The 18,088-nt window shown below is 51.0% G+C and overlaps 6 protein-coding genes across 6 annotated transcripts; 3 read left to right on the forward strand and 3 right to left on the reverse strand.

Annotated features, from left to right (window-relative positions):
• Window positions 1-763: 763 nt before the first annotated feature.
• PMZ80_001694 (uncharacterized protein) lies at window positions 764-2,304 on the reverse strand (the record flags this gene model as incomplete). The annotated part of the gene is made up of 3 exons (XM_064870134.1): window positions 764-1,945; window positions 2,009-2,068; window positions 2,152-2,304. The coding sequence occupies 3 exons, from the start codon at window positions 2,302-2,304 to the stop codon at window positions 764-766; spliced, it is 1,395 nt and encodes a 464-aa protein (XP_064735631.1).
• Window positions 2,305-2,806: 502 nt separating this feature from the next.
• Window positions 2,807-6,905, reverse strand: PMZ80_001695 (uncharacterized protein; the record flags this gene model as incomplete). The annotated part of the gene is made up of 2 exons (XM_064870135.1): window positions 2,807-2,868; window positions 2,918-6,905. 2 exons carry the CDS (start codon window positions 6,903-6,905, stop codon window positions 2,807-2,809), a joined length of 4,050 nt encoding a protein of 1,349 aa, XP_064735632.1.
• A 1,028-nt stretch (window positions 6,906-7,933) lies between these two features.
• Window positions 7,934-8,517, forward strand: cyn1 (Cyanate hydratase; the record flags this gene model as incomplete). The annotated part of the gene is made up of 3 exons (XM_064870136.1): window positions 7,934-7,954; window positions 8,004-8,417; window positions 8,470-8,517. 3 exons carry the CDS (start codon window positions 7,934-7,936, stop codon window positions 8,515-8,517), a joined length of 483 nt encoding a protein of 160 aa, XP_064735633.1.
• Window positions 8,518-11,468: 2,951 nt separating this feature from the next.
• Window positions 11,469-13,236, forward strand: PMZ80_001697 (uncharacterized protein; the record flags this gene model as incomplete). The annotated part of the gene is made up of 2 exons (XM_064870137.1): window positions 11,469-12,288; window positions 12,935-13,236. 2 exons carry the CDS (start codon window positions 11,469-11,471, stop codon window positions 13,234-13,236), a joined length of 1,122 nt encoding a protein of 373 aa, XP_064735634.1.
• Window positions 13,237-14,708: 1,472 nt separating this feature from the next.
• Window positions 14,709-16,421, forward strand: MDR1_1 (GTPase-activating protein; the record flags this gene model as incomplete). The annotated part of the gene is made up of 1 exon (XM_064870138.1): window positions 14,709-16,421. The coding sequence occupies one exon, from the start codon at window positions 14,709-14,711 to the stop codon at window positions 16,419-16,421; it is 1,713 nt and encodes a 570-aa protein (XP_064735635.1).
• Window positions 16,422-16,858: 437 nt separating this feature from the next.
• On the reverse strand, window positions 16,859-17,533 carry PMZ80_001699 (uncharacterized protein; the record flags this gene model as incomplete). The annotated part of the gene is made up of 1 exon (XM_064870139.1): window positions 16,859-17,533. One exon carries the CDS (start codon window positions 17,531-17,533, stop codon window positions 16,859-16,861), a length of 675 nt encoding a protein of 224 aa, XP_064735636.1.
• Between the last annotated feature and the right edge of the window lie 555 nt (window positions 17,534-18,088).

An 18,088-nucleotide genomic window follows, 5' to 3' on the forward strand; every position in this document is an offset into this window, starting at 1 on the left:
GATGCGATGCTAGCTGGGAGGAATATGGAGCATAGGGTTGCATATCACAGCGTGGCAGTGCAGACCAAAGTATATTGTAGAATAGCATTATGCACGTGTTAGTTCCGACTCATAGGTGGTGATGGTGGTCGCTGCTACCTTTCAGTGCTTTGGCCTCGGCGACAATCCCCAACTCCGTGAGCTGGTAGTCAATTAGAGGATACTACTCATATTGCTTAGACGTAGAGCTGGAGCACGATGGTGGACGCCGGCTTCATATATCAGTGCTGCATTGCGCCCATTCCGTCTGGAGATAATGATCCTTTGCTGGTGTTGTGGCATGGCGATTTGGACAACATGTATGTATTCAAGCTCTATGTCATAATTCATTATTCATAAGCAAAAGTCATGTCCTTGTCTCGTCGCTCGTTCGCTCGCACGCTTCTGAAGGGTGTTTAGCGCCAGCACTCGCTCTTTCATTTATCAGCACAGCTTGCCTCCCGTCATAGCTCTTGGTTCATGCAAGCAGGTATATTTGAAGATCCTTCAACTTTGGCACTGGCCGATGGAATCGTTCTTCTTGGTTGTGTGTGTCGTGTGTCTGTTACCGAGCAATCATCTTGCATGAGACGATCAAAACCCAGCAGAGGAAGATACCGATGCAAGCCACGTACCAAGTCTTGGCTAGCCTCGCTCCAACCCAGAATGGTGGTAAGCTGCCATTAGGTTCCGAACTGTTGAGTCGTTAGCTGTCGTCTTCACTCGTGTCCTCAACACCACATACCTACCACTGCCCAATCGGGACACTCTCGAACTTGGCGTTGCCAGCACCACTCCAGCTTCCTTCAACCTTGATCAGTCCCGCTGTGATCTGCTGGATGGCCAGATCGAACTCCTCGGTCTTTCTCAGGTCGCACTTGGTGCTACCACTCTCAGCATGGGCCACAAGTGCAGTCGTGGTCTTGAATCGCTTAAGGCAGCTAGGACACTGAACCATGCCGCCAACGTGTGCGCCACTTAGCAAGTGCTGTTCAAACTCTTGAATACTCCGTAGCTTGCGACCGCACATGTGGCCAGGACAAACGTAGCATTGCTGAAGTGGCTGCCAGTAAGTCTGAAGCTTGTCCCGAGAAGCCATGCGCATCTGCGGGCGGGTCTGGACTTGTGCATTCGGGGCGTTTGGGTCTTGATTTTCGGCTTTCGCGGCGGGTGGGATAGAGTTTGTATTGGTATTGCCAGGGTAGCTTGTGTGAGATGGTCGAGTGCCTCTTGTTGCAACGGATTCCTTGTCCATGATCGATGAGTCGAGAAGGTTGATACTGCTGGCATTATCGAGGAGGTTTGGTGAGATTTCTCGTATGGGTTGGCGTTGAGCTCTTGCGGCTTTATTGGCTCCCCAGGCGCTGTTATTACCAAAGATGGATTGCGCTGGTCTTGTTTTTGGCACTTCTTTCATGTCGAGAAGGTCGCTGGTTGCAGCTGTGGACTGGCTGATATCGCTATCGTTCTCTGTCTGCCGAGTGGAGGTGACAGCAGTCGAAGCAGAAGGAAGGATAGATGAGTTGGCCACGAGGGCAGGGTATTTGTCGAGGGCGAGATCTGACATCTGTCGAGCCATATCACTCTCTTGACGGCCATAGTTCTCGCTGCCAACCCCCCATAGATCGTCTTCCGGTGCGCCTTGCCAGTCTCGAGACATAGGAATCCGCTGGTTCTCGAGGAGTGATGCACCACCGGTAGGGTCGGAATCTGAGCCTGTAGAGATGACAGTCTCGCCATGAAGCATACCGCCTTGCAGTTCTTCCATCGCGTCTTTCTCGATTTGTTGCTCTGCCCGATGTCGATGAAAGTCGTCTCTGCGAATGATCTTACATTTGTTGTGCTCAATATGACCCATGAGACCGGAGGCGTCGGTGAACATCTCATTGCAGCCTGGACATTTGAGCTTTTGGCGTTGTCGGTGCGACTGTGCACGATGTCAGTTCATCGGGCCCAAATGGTTCTTGGACAGCCAGTATGCTCACAATACCAACGTGACGATCTCGTCCACCTTCGCTCTTGAACTCAATTCCACAGGCTGGGCAGACGACTGTGTTTGTCAGAAGAGTTTCCTATGTATCTAGGAGACTTACTATGCTTTGGGCTCTGAATCTGGTGGATCAGATATTCTACATCATCAGTGCAGTCCTCATCGCATTTCTTGCAGTAGAAGTCGTGGACATCGTCCTTGGCTTTATCCTTATGCTTCCTCATTGCCTCCACAGAGGAGAAACGCTGATAGCAGTTTTCGAACGTGCATTTGATCTTGTTGGCTACAGAAGCCATGATTGAAGAGTCACAGTGAAGTCGCGTCGCAGATGTAAGGAGATATGTTAGCAGGGAGCGAGGTTATGTGATCAGATCTGTGGTGAAGAGGATGAAGAGGAGGAATGTTTTGGCTTCAAATTCGCGCTTTTCATCGGGCAGGAAAACGCGTCAAAACACGCATGCTCTGGTTCTCCTAGCAATGGCTTCATTAGGCAGACGCACTCGAGTCAATAGTGAGTAAAGCAAGATAGTTACTTGAGAAGGCACGCTATCGTGATGTTCTACTGAAGCAATCACAGCCCGAGCTCAATCTGTCAGGACTTGGCACCAAGGCTTTGATGGTGGAAGCGAATCATTCTATGCAAAGGATTATCATTCGCAATATCATCTACGCATCTTCAACCACATAGGTCTTGTCGTGAGATTATCAGAATACACGCATCACACCGGCTTCAACGCAGCCATATGTTCACTTCAAACGCTTCGTAACTGCCAATCAGGCCCGCAGCACATTGCCGACTTAGGTGTAGATCTCAGCTGTCAGAGCATTGAAGCTCAAGTTCTCTTTCGCCATGTCTTCATCTGCGCTAATGTTAGCCATGTCAATTTTCAGCGTCATCAGAGGACTTACCTTGCAAGAAGCACAACGGCATCTCAACGAGTGTACCCTTGACTTGACTCAACAAGTCCTTCAGTTCTTTCACACCACCTGGGAAATCGGACTTCACCACATGACCATACTCAACTCTCGCGGGTTTCTTATTCTCATCCTTACCTCCAGATTTCGCATCAGACTTGGCAAAGTAGTATTCATAAAACTCCTTGTACTCCTTCCAATTCTTGACGGTGTCGTCTGGCACAGCACGGAATGCTTTGCGGTAAACCTCCGTATTCGTTCTTGCTCTTGTGTTCCACAAGCTTTGAAAGGCGTCGGAAAGTGGGTCAGAGACGATGTTGTCTTCTGGTGTACCCCATTCGTAGGCATTGGGAACGCCAATAGGCATGAAGTTGCCATCTGGTTGTTGCGCATCTTGTGGTCGAAGAAGGCCAAGATGCTTTTTGAATAGTTGCCGGCGCAGGGATGCCGCAAACCGACTTGCCTGCCACGGTCTACCCGCCATTGTCGACTGGACTGGAGTCTGGTCCGTGATCACGAGAGCAATCTCAGAGTCGTGAGTGCCCAGCATGCTTCGATCATTGAGGTTGGCTGATCCACAAATTACAGTTTGGTCGTCAACGATCATGGCCTTGGAGTGTATGTAGAGTTCTTCAGAGACAAACGCGTCAAGCTCCGACTCCGCTGGACCAGACCATGGCACGTTGCGAATGTCCTTACCACCGAGCATATAGCAGCTAGCGACTGAGTCCCAGTCATCAGCCCATACATGCTGTGCTCCTTGAGCGGCTTGCTGATATTGGTTGTGGTTTTGAGGTATCTGTTGGGAACCGTAGCCGCTTTGCTGTGGCGGTGGTGGGTACTGAGATTGCCCTTGTTGGAAGCCATAACCTCCGTGCTGCGGCGGTGGTTGATATTGAGACTGTCCTTGTTGCCCACCGTACGGTTGTTGACCGTATGATTGTTGTAGCCCAGGCTGACCGGGCCCACCTAGTGGTGCTTGCGTTTCTCCATACCCTGCGTATCCGCTGCCAAGACGACTTTCGTATTGCTTTCTTGCATCGTCGTAGCCCACGCCCGTTTGCTGCTCAGCTTGTTGCATAGCAGGCGTGACGTTGATTCGATCGTAGTTGCGAAGGTTGTAGAATCGGATGTAGTCCATCGGGTTGATGCCCGCTTTCGCCACTTCTTCCATGATGCTGTTGCCTCCCCTACAGATACTGCTGTACTGGAACTCCATAATGGCACGTGTACCCAGAGCTGCATCGCCGACCAAATCACCAGCGAAGGCAGGCACTGACGGGATGTTGACGAAGATCTTGAAAGGTTGTTGCTCCCTCGAAGCTCGAATGATTCGCTCGACCAACGCTTTGCCAATCATGTTCTTAACAGGCTTCTGCTTGTCGCCGGTAGCGGTGATAAAGAATTGATTCTCGATGTAGATGAAGTGTTTCGAGTTCCGAATCAGCTCAATGTAAGCATTTTGAACGGAGTGCTCGGTGGCTGTACCGTTGCTCCATTTCGTGCAGCTTCGCACAAGCTGGCAAGACATGCCGCCAGCAGCACTTGAAGGTCTGCCAACTCTGCCGCCGGAGTAATGGGCCATCTTGTCATCAAGCTTGCTCTCGAGCTTGTCGCCGTATCTCCCCACATCAACTCCAAATACTTTACCTTCATGTTGGAATCGTCTCGCTTCTTCTTTGTACCTATCGAACCGGCTTGGACTGACGCCTGGCCTGCGACCAAAACCTCGCTCGTCACCACGATCGTAACTATAGTCGTCATTGAGACCTCGTTCACCACTATAACCTGAATCATATTCTCCACGATCATCAAAACCTCGAGCTGCGGGCTGCCCATGATATGGCTGATACTGGGGTGACTGTGCAGTGCTAAGCTCTGCGGGTCCTTGCGGACCGGTGTACGCAGCATATTGCTGCGAGGCAATATGTGCTTCCGGTGGCCCTGTAGGTGTGACAGGACGTTGAGCGTACTGGCCCTGACCAGGCTGTGGGCTTGCTGGTGGGGGAGGAAAGTTGTGCTGTCCTGATTCATATTGACCTTGCATTTGAGGTGGCTGGGGGCTATAAGACTGCTGACCGTAGGGCTGTTCTTGGTGAGGAGCGCCATATTGACCTTGGCCTTGTGACGGCAAAGGACTGTGAGGTCGATGGCCATAAGATTGCTGTTGCTGGCCCATCCCATACTGGTCCTGGACATGCGCAGGTGGAGGAGAGAAACCAGATTGCTGCTGGTGGCTCCCGTACTGACCAGACCATTGAGTCGGCGGAGAAGTATTTTCATATTGACTCTGTCCGTACTGACCTTGACTAGGCGGCGGACCTGGCGGCGGTGGTGGAAAATTCTGTTGGCTTTGTCCTTGATGGGCATAGCCAGTCTGTGGAGAATAAGTTTGACCAGCAGACGTGTTCAACCCAGCAGGACCGCCAGCGGAACTCGTAGGTCTGCTTGAGGCCTGCCACGCAGGAGGAGTATAACCGGCTGCCTGAGGTGGAGGAGCGAACTGGCTGTGAGATTGGTTAGCTGCTTGCGAGCCCTGCTGTGCAGTACCAGAACTTGGCCTTGGTCCTTCATCTTTGCGGTGGTCAGGATATTCAGGCAGTCTTTGGTATCTCTTATCATGTCTGACGTTGTACTTCTCGTCGTAGATGAAATTCCATCTGTCAACGAAGTGGTGCATCAAATCACCCACGCAAGGCCCGCGCAAGCAAATCGAAATGTCTGACCAGCCCATTCTACTGCTTTTTGTGCGATCAAGCTTGTTCTGAAACGGGTGATTCACTTCAGAGAAGTCCATAACGCGAGCATTGTTGAAGTCCTGACCAGGAAAGACAATCTTGTTGAGATCTGACGGGTGAGCGTCAGCGATCGGATGTGTATTCGTGTCCCATCTTCCATAGCATAGGTCAAGTCCTCCCATGAAAGCAATGTTACCATCGATCAAGCATAGCTTTTCGTGGTGAGCCCAGTATAAGATCACATCGTCTGTGATTCCATAGACCCCCTTCAAGGCATCAGCACCGAGCTTAGACGCCCCAGCGGCATCTAGCTTCAGGCTCTGCAAAGACGATAGAATCGAAGAATGTGTTGTCTGGGCATCTGGCAGATGGTCTGGATGTCGCAGCACCCCAATATTTGGTGACAGATTCTCAAGTGCGTGCTTAGTGTGAGATGAGCTGAGAGTCAAAATCTGAGTTACCTCCTTGTACACAATGATGTTCACCTTGACACCTCGATTGGCAGCTCGTTGAAGCACCTTGTCGATACGCCACTCTTCGTTGCGTGCTGGTGGTCTTCGAAGGTAGAGCTCAGGCGAGAGCCACCAATCCAGAATCCAAATCGTCTCCCGAGCATTTTCAAGAGCTTGTGAGACAGCCCACATGTAGCTACATCCATCGACGTACCATTTGACATCATTGCCTGGTTTTGGTCCAGTGAATGTGCTATCAAAGCGATGCTGGGTAGGTCCAGACTGGGTCTCACTTTGTAGATTGCTTTGGAAGCCGCTCTGAGTGCCTGGGTATTGTGCTTGGCCTTGGTGTGGCTTCTGGCCATGAGATCCTCCTACAATTTTTTGTACATCGTGCCCAATGGAAGTGACCGAACCAATCAGGCCACCAAGTAGTTTGTCGGCAAAGTCAGGCTTTGCTTGTGGCTGCTGTTGAGGTGGCCCTCCGGGATATGCTGGCTGACCTGGTTGTTGGCCTTGTTGCTGGTTGTACGATCCTCCAGCATAACCGGAGCCGCCATATTGTTGCGAGCCAACTGTGCTAGTGCTTGGATGACTACCATAACCATAGTCCTGCTGTGGCTTTTGTCCTTGGTGTTGGTCGTACTTGGACTTGAATTTCTTGAAAGTGTCACTTATGATACCACGATCCTGGCCTTGTTGACCTCCTTGCTGGTCATAGTAGCCTCGGGAGTGACCTGAGTCCTCTCCATAGGCCAGATTATCCTCGTCTCTGCGATAACGATCAGACATCGTGATCAGTAATGTAGAAATCAAGCTAGGGCGACCGCGATCTTAGACTCTTGGCTTTAAGTTTGCGTTGTGGTGTCGAAATTAACGTCGATGGCTGTAACTTAGTATGACGTCTAGGGTACACAAGAGAGACGGAAGTAGGCGGGTGACACTGCCAAGGAGTGCTTCGCGATTAGGCCCGATGTAAATAATCATCTGGTACAAAGACGACACGGCAGCAACAACACAAGGCCAACACAAACTACGCGGCGCGAGGATCAGCTTATCACATGTCATCACTGGCAGATCAGGTTGTCAGTACTGACGACAAGGGATATTTCATGTTTCAGCTACAGCTTGCGAAGCACGTTTCACGCTATAGGAAGGTCCTGGACCCCAATACACTGTTTACTCATTCACGGCTTCATCAATACTTCTGTAGCAACACCCTCGCTATTGCCCTCAAGGCTCTGTTGTTATGCTCCTCAACTTACTGGCTGTCTCGACGGGCAGCAGCACATCTGTACCGTATTGTCCAGAGCCTCTCCTGCAACAGGTGCGGGTAAGCTGCAACCGGTAATCCTGAGCGACAACGTCATTACGTAGTGCCGGACTTTTCTGCTCCGCATAGAGACCTCTAATGCAGCGGTTCTTCATATCGATGCCCCACAGGAAGTTGGACCACGCACGTCAGACACCTCTTGACCTGCAGCGGCAGTCTGGCAGCTCTGATTGTGCCAACTTCGCAGTTACCTCATGGCGGTGCGTAATGGAAGCTCCGCGCAAATGGAGGAGCTTTGGCAGCGGAGAGATGAGACTCGAAGCGATAGACGGCAGATAACCTTCTCCCCACTGTAACACTCCAATACTGTCTGGTCTCCCCGTATATCACATGCGAGACCGTCCGGTTATACAACATGGCATCTATTTCTCGACCTTTGGTTCTGTCTGCTCGTCGCCAAATCCTAGCTAGACCGAAAACTTCAAGAACAGCTACTACTTACCATCACAGACCTTTCTCTTATAGCTCGACACGACCAGCAAGCAACATGTCTATAGCTACGCTTGACGTGAGTTTACCTCTTTACCGAAGTGAACAGTATGGCTAACAGCCGTCAGGCGTCGCAACATCACAACCTTCCTACCTCGGCGAAAACACTTTTCGAGGCGAAAGCAAAGAAGAAGGTCACCTTCGAGGAGATTGCACAGAAGCTTGGTCGAGAGGAAGTAGCTTGCGCAGCTATCTTCTACGGCCAGGCAAAAGCATCTCCAGATGATATCAAGAACCTCTCCGAGTTATTTGGTATCGACCATGCACAGCTTGAGGAACAACTGAGTGGTTTCCCAGATCGAGGAAAGAGCATCGAGATGCCGCCGAAAGAGCCACTGATCTACAGATTGTACGAGATTGTGCAAAACTATGGCTATGCATACAAGGCAGTCCTGAACGAGAAGTTCGGGGATGGCATCATGAGTGCTATTGCCTTCTCTACAAAAGTCGAAAAGGAGACCGATAAGGATGGCGTTGTATGGGTAAGTCACCCATCACCGGGTCTAGTGAGGAAGTCTGGCTTACCGGATGCAGGTCAACATAAACCTTCGAGGCAAATGGCTGCCATTCACCAGGTTCTAGATTGGGCGAAGAAGGGAGGCACAACATACCAGAACAGCACCGGTAACCACGTTCAAACCGCGTTTTGACCCTCAAACCGCCTTCGGTGTCTTCTCCCTTACGCATGCAGCTCTCAAGTCCGCTCTTCTCGGTTCCTCGTCCCTGTTCAGATTTGCGTCGCCGTGCGATGATGTTTGCAGGCTTTGTCTTCGCAGAACAATATTAACGACAACAATACTAAGGTCACGTGATTCATAGACCCCCTTATCAGCGCGTTCCAACGACCGACTCCCAGCTTCTCGCTTTCGTCTGCTGACCTGAATCACTACGTCAACGCGACCAGCGCCTTTATGTTTGAAGAAAGAATGGGCTTCCCATTGTAACATGCTGATCACGAAAGCAGCGCGAAGGTCTCTAACTCTGACCTAAATATGGGAACCTAGTCGTGCTTCTCATGTCTTCCTTGCAACCTTGACTGAAAAGCCAAAGCAAGTAACAATCTTCAAACAAGCGTAACAGACGATCTAGCATATACTACCGAGCTCCATTAGCTATCAACCACAACACACACAATCAAGATGGAACCTTGGCCAGTGTCGGAGGTTTGTATCATCATGCGGTCGGATACCATGAGTATGTGAGCCCTACGTGCAGCCTCTTCTTCACTTGACTAACATGGGCCTAGTCTAGCTACAACCTCAGTGAAGATGGAATAGGGCGCGACGGGGAAAGCAGGGGAAAGTGCTGTGCATTCAACATGCTAGCATTCACAAGCGGTCATTCAACTTAATCGATGGATTTCCTGGGAGAATATCGAGGAGTGTCTACAGTTCATAGGTGTTAGAGTTTTCGGTCTGTACGGTCACTACAAGTCAGAACCACTGTTACATTTAATCAAAAATTCTATCAAACCTTTCCACGTCTGTCTAGACCATCTTACCACAACGCCTGCATGCATTCACAATGGGTCCGTAGCCTATATAATATGCTCATAAATCACCCTTGCGCCTCGCTAAGATTCTACACTAGCAGCGTGTTCGTTCATTTGTCCCAATGTCCTCTTCGCGCTCATAATCGACCAGATCCTCGCTCACATCCCACGTACATGCTCGTGTCAACTAGCACATATGCCGGCCCACCCTGCTACTCTTGCATGAATTCCCCATCTATGATCTTCGTTCGATTTCAAACCAAAGAATGAGAAGGTGCGGTCCGCCCATTGCATTCTGCTGCAAGGTTGGTTTGCCAAGACACTCGATTTGAAGCCATTTTGCGCCCCAAAGATCGTTCTCGTCCTTACGAAGCTTCTTGCTCTGTATACATCGATAACCGCGAGCGCGAAAACTGGCAGCAGCTTGTGACGGCTTCTGCTTGCTGTCGTCGATGAGGCGACACGTTCGCAACGCGTTTCAGTCTGCTTGCCCCCAGTCAATAGCGAGCTCGCGCCGGCCATTCAGCTATTCTACATCGCGTCGAGGCGTGTATCGTGAACAGTAAAGATAAACCAATGTTCGGTTTGCGTCTATTGCGGGTTGCAAAGCAGGCGCTTGCGTATCTTGAAGCTTTCCGGGCAACTTGAGTGTTCTACGGGCCCGCCATTCAACAATGTGGATGTAACTATGATTCTAGCAAAGTTGCCGAAGGGAGATACCCCGTGACACAGCTGGCAGGGACTGCACGAATCTCCAAAGTACGGCAAGCATAGACAACTAGTTTCTACTTGAAGCAAACATTTTACTTTTGTGACCAGAACGCAGGTCTTGCTTCATTTTGCCGAACGGAGCTCCTAGGTAAGACGTACGTTATCTTGCTAACTTCAACAGAGGACAGACACATTGAAGGTGCAGGACCCACGGCTTGGAGGCCTTTACAAGCCCGAAATGCCTCTGCGGAGGTTGCGCAGTCGTTGGAAACTAGCTGCTAATGAAGCAATGTCCATCTGGCCCTCTGTGACGAAGTGCTAAACAGACTAGCAACAACTAAGCACCGTGCACTTGACTGATGTTGGCTAAGTCCAAGACACTTATGTATACCTATATAGCCAGTGGGTAGCAAGAGGCCAGGATGTTCAAGGCCGGGATTTTGAGAGCCTGGACGAACCATAGCGAAGTCACTTTCACATCTGTCACTGACACGGTGCTAGGATATCGACAGTCAGAGCACATAGCGCTAGCTTGGTCACTTATATAAGGCTCAGGATGGGCGCTCGTGCCACCCAAAGCCTCATGCTAGACGAGAGGTTGCACTACCATAACCGCGAACATCTAAAAGAACCGAAGCATTTTCAATAGCAACAAGATCTTTTGTCGATCTTGCTACAACTGGGGGGCCGGCAGAACATCGAGTACTCGAACAGAGCCTGCTGCAGTGTACAGACTCAAAAACAAGAAGCACATCGTCGGGAGCTTATGCCGACACAAGTCACGCTTTCCAAGGAAATATCAGGGGACCAGATTTCTCTGCCAAGAACTTTCCGGATGGGATGCTGCCCATGGTCTTCTGCCATAAGCCTCTCCGAGCTTGTCAGCGGGCCACAGACAGTGCACCAAATTGAATGGCATAGTAGGAAGAAGGAGCTAGCATGGCATGCCTAAGAAAATGAAACAACTCGCGAGTCACATGGTCCCGAGCTTTACTGTGCTTTGGAACCGACAGCCTTACACCTCCTTTCCGAATGGGGCTCGAAACGCGCTAAGGAACGATTCGGAGCCGGCTCGACAAAATGGTCATTGTGCAGTACAACGCGGCATTGTATGAGAGTGAAGCTTGCTTGTTGACTTCATTGTTGAAGTGCCTCCTTGTCAAGCTGAGCCGCATGGATGTCTTCTGAGATTGACGAAGCCATAAGAGCTTTAGACTTGGAAGCTCAAGCAAGCAGGTACCACTCAAGAAGCAGGAATTCTTGAGTTGATAAGAAGCATACACGACCATCGACCTTCGTCTGCAATCAACAACCGACCCAGCAACCAGCCATGGCAGACGAAGTTCTCCGAGGCCTCCAAAGGTTGGTCCTGCAAGAAAGGGACCGCGAAACTGAGCAAAGCCAATCAGTGCAGCAAACCGGTCCTGCTATCCTGGCCCCAAAACCAGTACGCCCGACCGGTAGACCAACTATCATTGCCGATGAAGCAGACGCAGTACACGAAATGGAAGTCGATGACCTTGTCGACAATCTTCAAAGTCAGATGAATCTTACTGAACCTGGCACAAACACCCCGGATTCGACGCCTACATCCAATCCAACACCCGAAGCGATATTTCCCGCATGGTCCTCGCCCTGGTACTTTCCTCACGATGCGGACAACTTGCTCAACTTTGTCCCTACCAACTACATTCCGGGTCGCGTTTCCTCCAAGGATACCCTGCCACGATATGTTGTAACTTGGTTCTCGCGAACGCTTCTCGATAGGGAGGTGTCATACCGAGAGATCATCGAACACTTCGAGTCGGTCCTATCTTCTCAACTCTCATGGAGGGCAATCCTCGACATTGGCAAGTACATCATTGAAGTAGCCTACGACCACTTCAACTACCCATGGGCCAACTTTGTGAGCCATGAAGAGAGATTCGAGTATCGTGGCCCATCAGATAGCCAGAACGAGTTCGATGCTCGAGTCAACATTTCCAAGGTGAAAAAGCAGGTATGGGACTGTGTCTTGCAAGCCGCGAGATTCCAGTACTGGGCAGAGGTCAGCGACCAAGGAGAATATATGTCGGTGTTGTCGGACGAGGAGACCGCTGGAGTTTTCACGCCATATGAGGAGGACGAGGCAGTCCTGGCACAGTACCGCGGTACTGTCCAGCACACACAATATCTGTCCAGGGGACAAACTGCAGAGTAATGAAGTAGAATGATAGAACTGTTGTTAGCTCTTCAAAAATTGATAGAACCATCACTGTCGATCTATATCAATGCATGCGATCGTACTAAACCTTTCGCATTTGTTGATTTCGCTCGTAGCAATTATTGTTGATATGAACTGTGACCCAAGCGCACGAATCGCAACATCGCAAGTAGTGTGCGCCTACCAACGCATCGAATAGGAGACCTAGCTGGGCACCGGGCACGTAAGGCGAGTGCGCACCCCTGTATCCAAGTCACGTCCTGAGAGGATGAGGCGAGTCGGAGCGCTCGATATCACCGCTTTGGGACACGCTATAGTCAAGGTGGGTGAATTCGCTATGTTCATGCACTATATGAATACCCTCATGGATGAAGTTTATTCGCACACAAGCTCTTTACGTTAAGTATATGTAGATAACCAAGACTAAGTCATCACACGTTGCCTGAGTCTTTTCTGCGACCTGCATAGCCGCATTGAGTTCGTAACCATTGCAATGTTCCGCACTATCCTCCAAACCCAAACGCGACAGAGCTCGCACCAGCTGCAATACAATATACCATCTTCAAGTGGTCCATCATGCCTCTTACTGCCAGCCCGCCACTTCTCTCACCAGTCAACGCTGAGGACTGTCCAAAACGAGAAAGCAACACAACAGACCTCTTCTCATCCCAGTCAGCCTAAGCAAAACCCATCAAACCCCAGCTCAGACACGAAGGCAACCCTCGTCAACTTCAAAGACCTAGGCGCGACCCGAACGGTCAAGATCGTGGTTATTATTGCGCTTTGCATTATGGGTACTGCCGAGACCATCTTCTGGGCGCAGGTCCTGTGGAGGAAGTTCTTCGGTGGTGGGGAGCAGAAAGAGGAAATCGAGAGGGCTGTGGAGGTGAAGTGAATCGCTTCTGGCGGCGGACGCAATGCGTGCGATGGCGAGAGGTACTGTACAATAGGATTCGCCTTCGCGCGGAGTTGAGGTGTTGTTCTGTCTTCCTGCTTGTGTTGGAGGCTCTCGACTCATTCCTAGCATTAGCTGCTGTGTATCAACTCTTCTTTTGATCCGTATCCTTGCGCATTCTCATTCGACTTGCCTGTCCTATTGTCCTGCTCTTCTAGATTTCATTCCTTGCATCGGCAATATAACGGGGCAGCGCAGGCGTCGTCTTATCGCAGAAATTGTATCTGCTGCAGCGCGACCAGCTCGCCAGCTCATCTTCGTGATCCGTAGCTATTCGGCAGGGCGATCATGTCGGTAGACGTTCGAGTCCATCTCGACGATCAGTCCAAACTCTTCCTTACCTTCGCGCTCAAGACGCAGATAGCAATGAAAAGATGTAGATTGGTTTTTGCAAAAATTCCTTGCCGATCCGAAGACCAACAAGAGCAGTCATAGTTGTAGTTTTCAACTAGCAAAAACGTAATCTCGGACGAGTCCTCACTGATGTACGTAATGCCCTTGCTTGAAGAAGTCAGTATACGAGATGAAAAAGGTAGATATCGGGTTAAAACTCACCACTGGGATACCAGAAGGAGCAACAACGAACAGACAATTCAGCATCGAAGAAGAATTCGCCCGTTCTGCCAAGACGCTAGACATCATGCACGTGATTCAATGAGGCTGTAGCCTTGCCAGAGAGCACGGACTACTGGTGACTGGCTATCCCGGCGGGTGTATGCCTCAGGCTGCTACTAAGTCCGCTCTTGCCTCGCCTGCCTCTGCCAATTTATCGTCTCGTGCCTATCACACCGCACAACATCAAGGTCTATCTACCGTATTCAACGCGCACGCTAATGACTTGCGATTGGTCTTTATGATCCATGTCGTTCTGCCGTATGGCATGAGGCTCAAATTCATGACTGTTTCGGGTCAAGTCGAGCGCCACAAGCGCCATCAAGCATGCCAAGTTCACGCATGAAAGTCTTGGTACCCACCACGGCGTCATAGATCGGTCTCTTTTGACGCCAGCTTCACGACCTTACTGGCTCAGAACACAATTCCGACGATGAAAGAGCCGGCTTCCGTCTTCCTGACCAATCGTCCAGATCGTGTCTGCAGAGTAGATCTCCTTCCCTTGCACGCCATGCTCTCACCAGCTCCGATCGTCTTCGAATTTTCAGCATCCGCTTCCTGTGATTCCGAACGCGAGTCAGCAGAATGCCATATTTTGGGTGCAGTCGGACGAAATGATACTTCAGTAGAAGCACAAAATGACGTCTGTTGGGAGTTCTAACACCACAACGATGAAGTTGCCCCGGTCCTTTGTATATGTAAGATGCTAGCCAGGCGCGCGCTTCTGCTTAATCAATGGTAAGATCCTTGCCAATTCCCAAGTTGCATTGTTTACGTCGCGTGCCTTCTCGTCCGTCGAGATGACTGAGCTTATCCGTGACACTGTGCTTGGGCACTTTTTACACCTTGTCACGCGTAAGAAGGTGCTGTTGTACGAGGAGGAGAAGAACCCGGAGTTATGGAGGAAATACGTCCACAAAGAGAAGTCTGCAAATCTGGCAATGCACGGTCAGACAGCGGCGCCAGACAATGAGAAAGAGGAAGGTCAAGGTCCGGATGATTCACCTACAAGATCGCCGAGCTCGGGTTCGACGGTCGTTGATGAAAACCAGCAAATCAATGAGGTCTCCGGCAAGCGCGTCGACCCTGAGAAAGGCAAGGACGTCCATGTCGTTGACTGGTGGGGTCCGGACGATCCAGAGAACCCTCGAAATTGGAGTCGCTTCAAGCGCTGCTTCGTCACGTTCGAGATCTGCTTTCTCACATTCAGTGTCTATATTGGTTCGGCTATCTATACAGCAGGTATTCAAGATGTTGTACGAGTTTTCGGTGTCAGCCAGGTTGCTGCCACTCTGGGCCTCACCTTGTTCGTCCTGGGATACGCTCTCGGCCCGATGATATGGGCTCCTATGTCGGAAATTCCTCAGATTGGTCGAAACCCTGTTTACATCGGCACACTGGCGGTTTTCGTGATCTTCCAGGTACCGACAGCCCTTGCTACCAACTTCGGCATGCTGCTTGCCTTCCGGTTCTTGACGGGGTTCATTGGGTCTCCGTCCTTGGCAACAGGTGGTGCCTCGATAGGGGATATGTACTCCCCATCTAAGAGAACGTACGGTCTAGCCGTATGGGGTATAGGGGCTGTGTCGGGTCCTACACTTGGTCCGTTGGTGGGCGGCTTTGCAGCGCAGCACCGAGGCTGGACTTGGACCATCTGGGAGCTTATGTGGCTAAGTGGCTTCTGCCTGGTACTGCTCATCATTTTTCTGCCAGAGACAAGTTCCGCCAATATCCTCTACCGCCGCGCTCGCCGACTGCGTAAGCTTACTGGAAACGACAAGCTTATCTCTGAACCTGAACTTCAAGGCCAAGACATGACAAGCAAGGATATTATCATGATGAGCTTGGTACGACCTTTTACGCTGTCATTCTTGGAGCCTATATGCTTCTGTCTTAATATGTACATTGCCCTGATCTACGGTCTACTCTATATCTGGTTCGAATCATTCCCGATCGTGTTCAGCGGCATCTACGGCTTCAACCTTGGTCTCGAAGGTCTGGCATTCCTCGGTATTTTTATCGGTGTATTTGTCGTCCTACCGCCATTCGTCTGGCATCAACACAAGTACATTGAGCCAAAATTCAACGAGAACGGCGAGCTGAAGCCTGAGTGGCGGCTACCACCTTCGTTCGTTGGTGCGTTTGCGATTCCAATTTGCCTCTTTTGGTTCGGCTGGTCGTCGCGAGCCAGCGTCCACTGGATTGTACCTATCATCGGCAGTGGGTGGTTTTCGATCGGCGCATTCTTGCTGTTCAATTCGGTGCTCAACTACCTTTCAGACGCATATCCGGAATATGCTGCCAGTGTTCTAGCTGGTAACGACTTCTTCCGGTCCTGCTTCGGTGCAGGCTTTCCGTTGTTCGCAAGGGCGATGTACGACTACCTTGGGGTTGGATGGGCATCTTCGACGCTGGCGTTCATTTCAATCGCGTTTATTCCAATACCTTTCGTGCTGTTCAAGTACGGCGAAAGTATTCGGAAGAAGTCAAAGAACGCCCGACACGATTTGTGAGGGCGGAAGGGGAGTTAATTTATCGGTACCTCACGGAGCTGGAGTTTGTGAGCATCTGAAGCATGGCATAGAGTGATACCCATTGTCAGATGGCATAACTGCATGGCGTGTATGAGCATAGCATATTTGTACAAATATATCATAGACATAATACCTTCTACTAATTTATTCCCTGCTTCTATCGTCTCTCAAACTATGTAAAGATACCACAAATCTCTATGTCGTTCAGTACAGTCCTAAGGCTACTACGCCTGTCAGTGTCAAACCCCGACTCATCCGCCAAAATCAGTGCACCTTCGTCTTCACGCCCAGGCTCCCGTAACACCCTCGCACAAACTCTCACCGAGCCCACCCACTCATTCACTCCTCCCCCCACAAGCCCACTGCCTCTACACCCCTCTCTTCTCCCAACCTCCTCCACAACCACCCCCTCCCTTCTACCTCAAATCCTTCCCAAACCAAACCTCATCCACCCACTCCCCCGTCCCCGGATGAACCCCATACTCCCTCACAAACCCACACCTCTCCCACCCCAACCGCGGATAAACACCCTCAGCCTCACTCCCCACCGTCGTATCAAGCAGTAGATTCCACCTCCCCTCTCGTCGTGCAACCCTCTCAAGCTCGCTCATCACGGTGCGCGCGACGCCCTTTCGTCGATGATGTGGCGAGGTGAAGAGTTTCTCGACTAGACCGCGCATTGGACCCGTTTCGGAGGGGGGCATGGAGAGGGTTACGAGGCCGGCGAGGTCGTAGGTCGTGTTGTTTAGGGTGATTGTGGGGAGGGGGCCGGCGGTGGGGCTGGGGGGGTCGGCTGCGAAGATTGGGTCGGGGATTGGCGTGGTGGTGCCTGTGGAGGTTGTACGCGATGAGACGGGGAGGAGATAGAGGATGATATGTCGTTGTCCGGCGGAGACTTCGTCGAGGCGGGATTGCCACCAGGTGAGCATTTTTGGGTGGGAGAGGGGTGGGAGGAAGGTTGCTAGGGTTCCGGAGTGGAGGATGCAGTGGGCGTGGAGGTGGACTGCTAAGGTGAGGAGGGTGGGGAGGTGGGGGGTTGTGGATGTTAGGAGGAGGGGCTGGGAGGGATCTATGGTTGTTGTGGATGTCATGGTGGGTGTTGTGGGAGATCGTGGTTCGGTGGCTGGTAGGTTGGACGTGGTGTGGTGAGGTAGCTGTGTGTAGCAAGGACTTGTGGTGGGAGGGTACTATGTTGCACTAGCTGGGTCTTGGGACGTGCCACTGTCATGACTGGAACAGAGATATGGGATGAGTATATATGTGTGGGTGTGCTTCGTACTCAGCATCTCGGGTAGGGCTTCCAGTCATGGTGAATCGATCTTATTACGTTGATTTGCATCTCCGTGTCAAAGAGACACACTCTAGCCACTCCGTTTGCACTTGCTTACCAAGCTCCTGCACCAAAGCAAGGAGTCGTTGAATTTGGTTGCATTTGCAAGGCAACGATCAGGCACACCGAGGCTAGGTAGGTCTTTAGCGTACGGAATTCGCGTATTTGCTCGTTCAGTCAGATGCTACGGCAGAATATCTCCTCGGGCGTCGCATGCCCGAAAGTGAATGCCTGAGGCATGAACGAGCTGAGAAATCTCAACTCCTACAGCTTCACGCTCAGCCATTGACATGGATTGGTAGCGCATGATGAGCTC

This window comes from Knufia obscura (assembly GCF_036327395.1).
Source record: "Knufia obscura strain CCFEE 5817 isolate CBS 148926 chromosome Unknown scaffold_1, whole genome shotgun sequence".
Lineage (NCBI taxonomy): Eukaryota > Fungi > Ascomycota > Eurotiomycetes > Chaetothyriales > Trichomeriaceae > Knufia > Knufia obscura.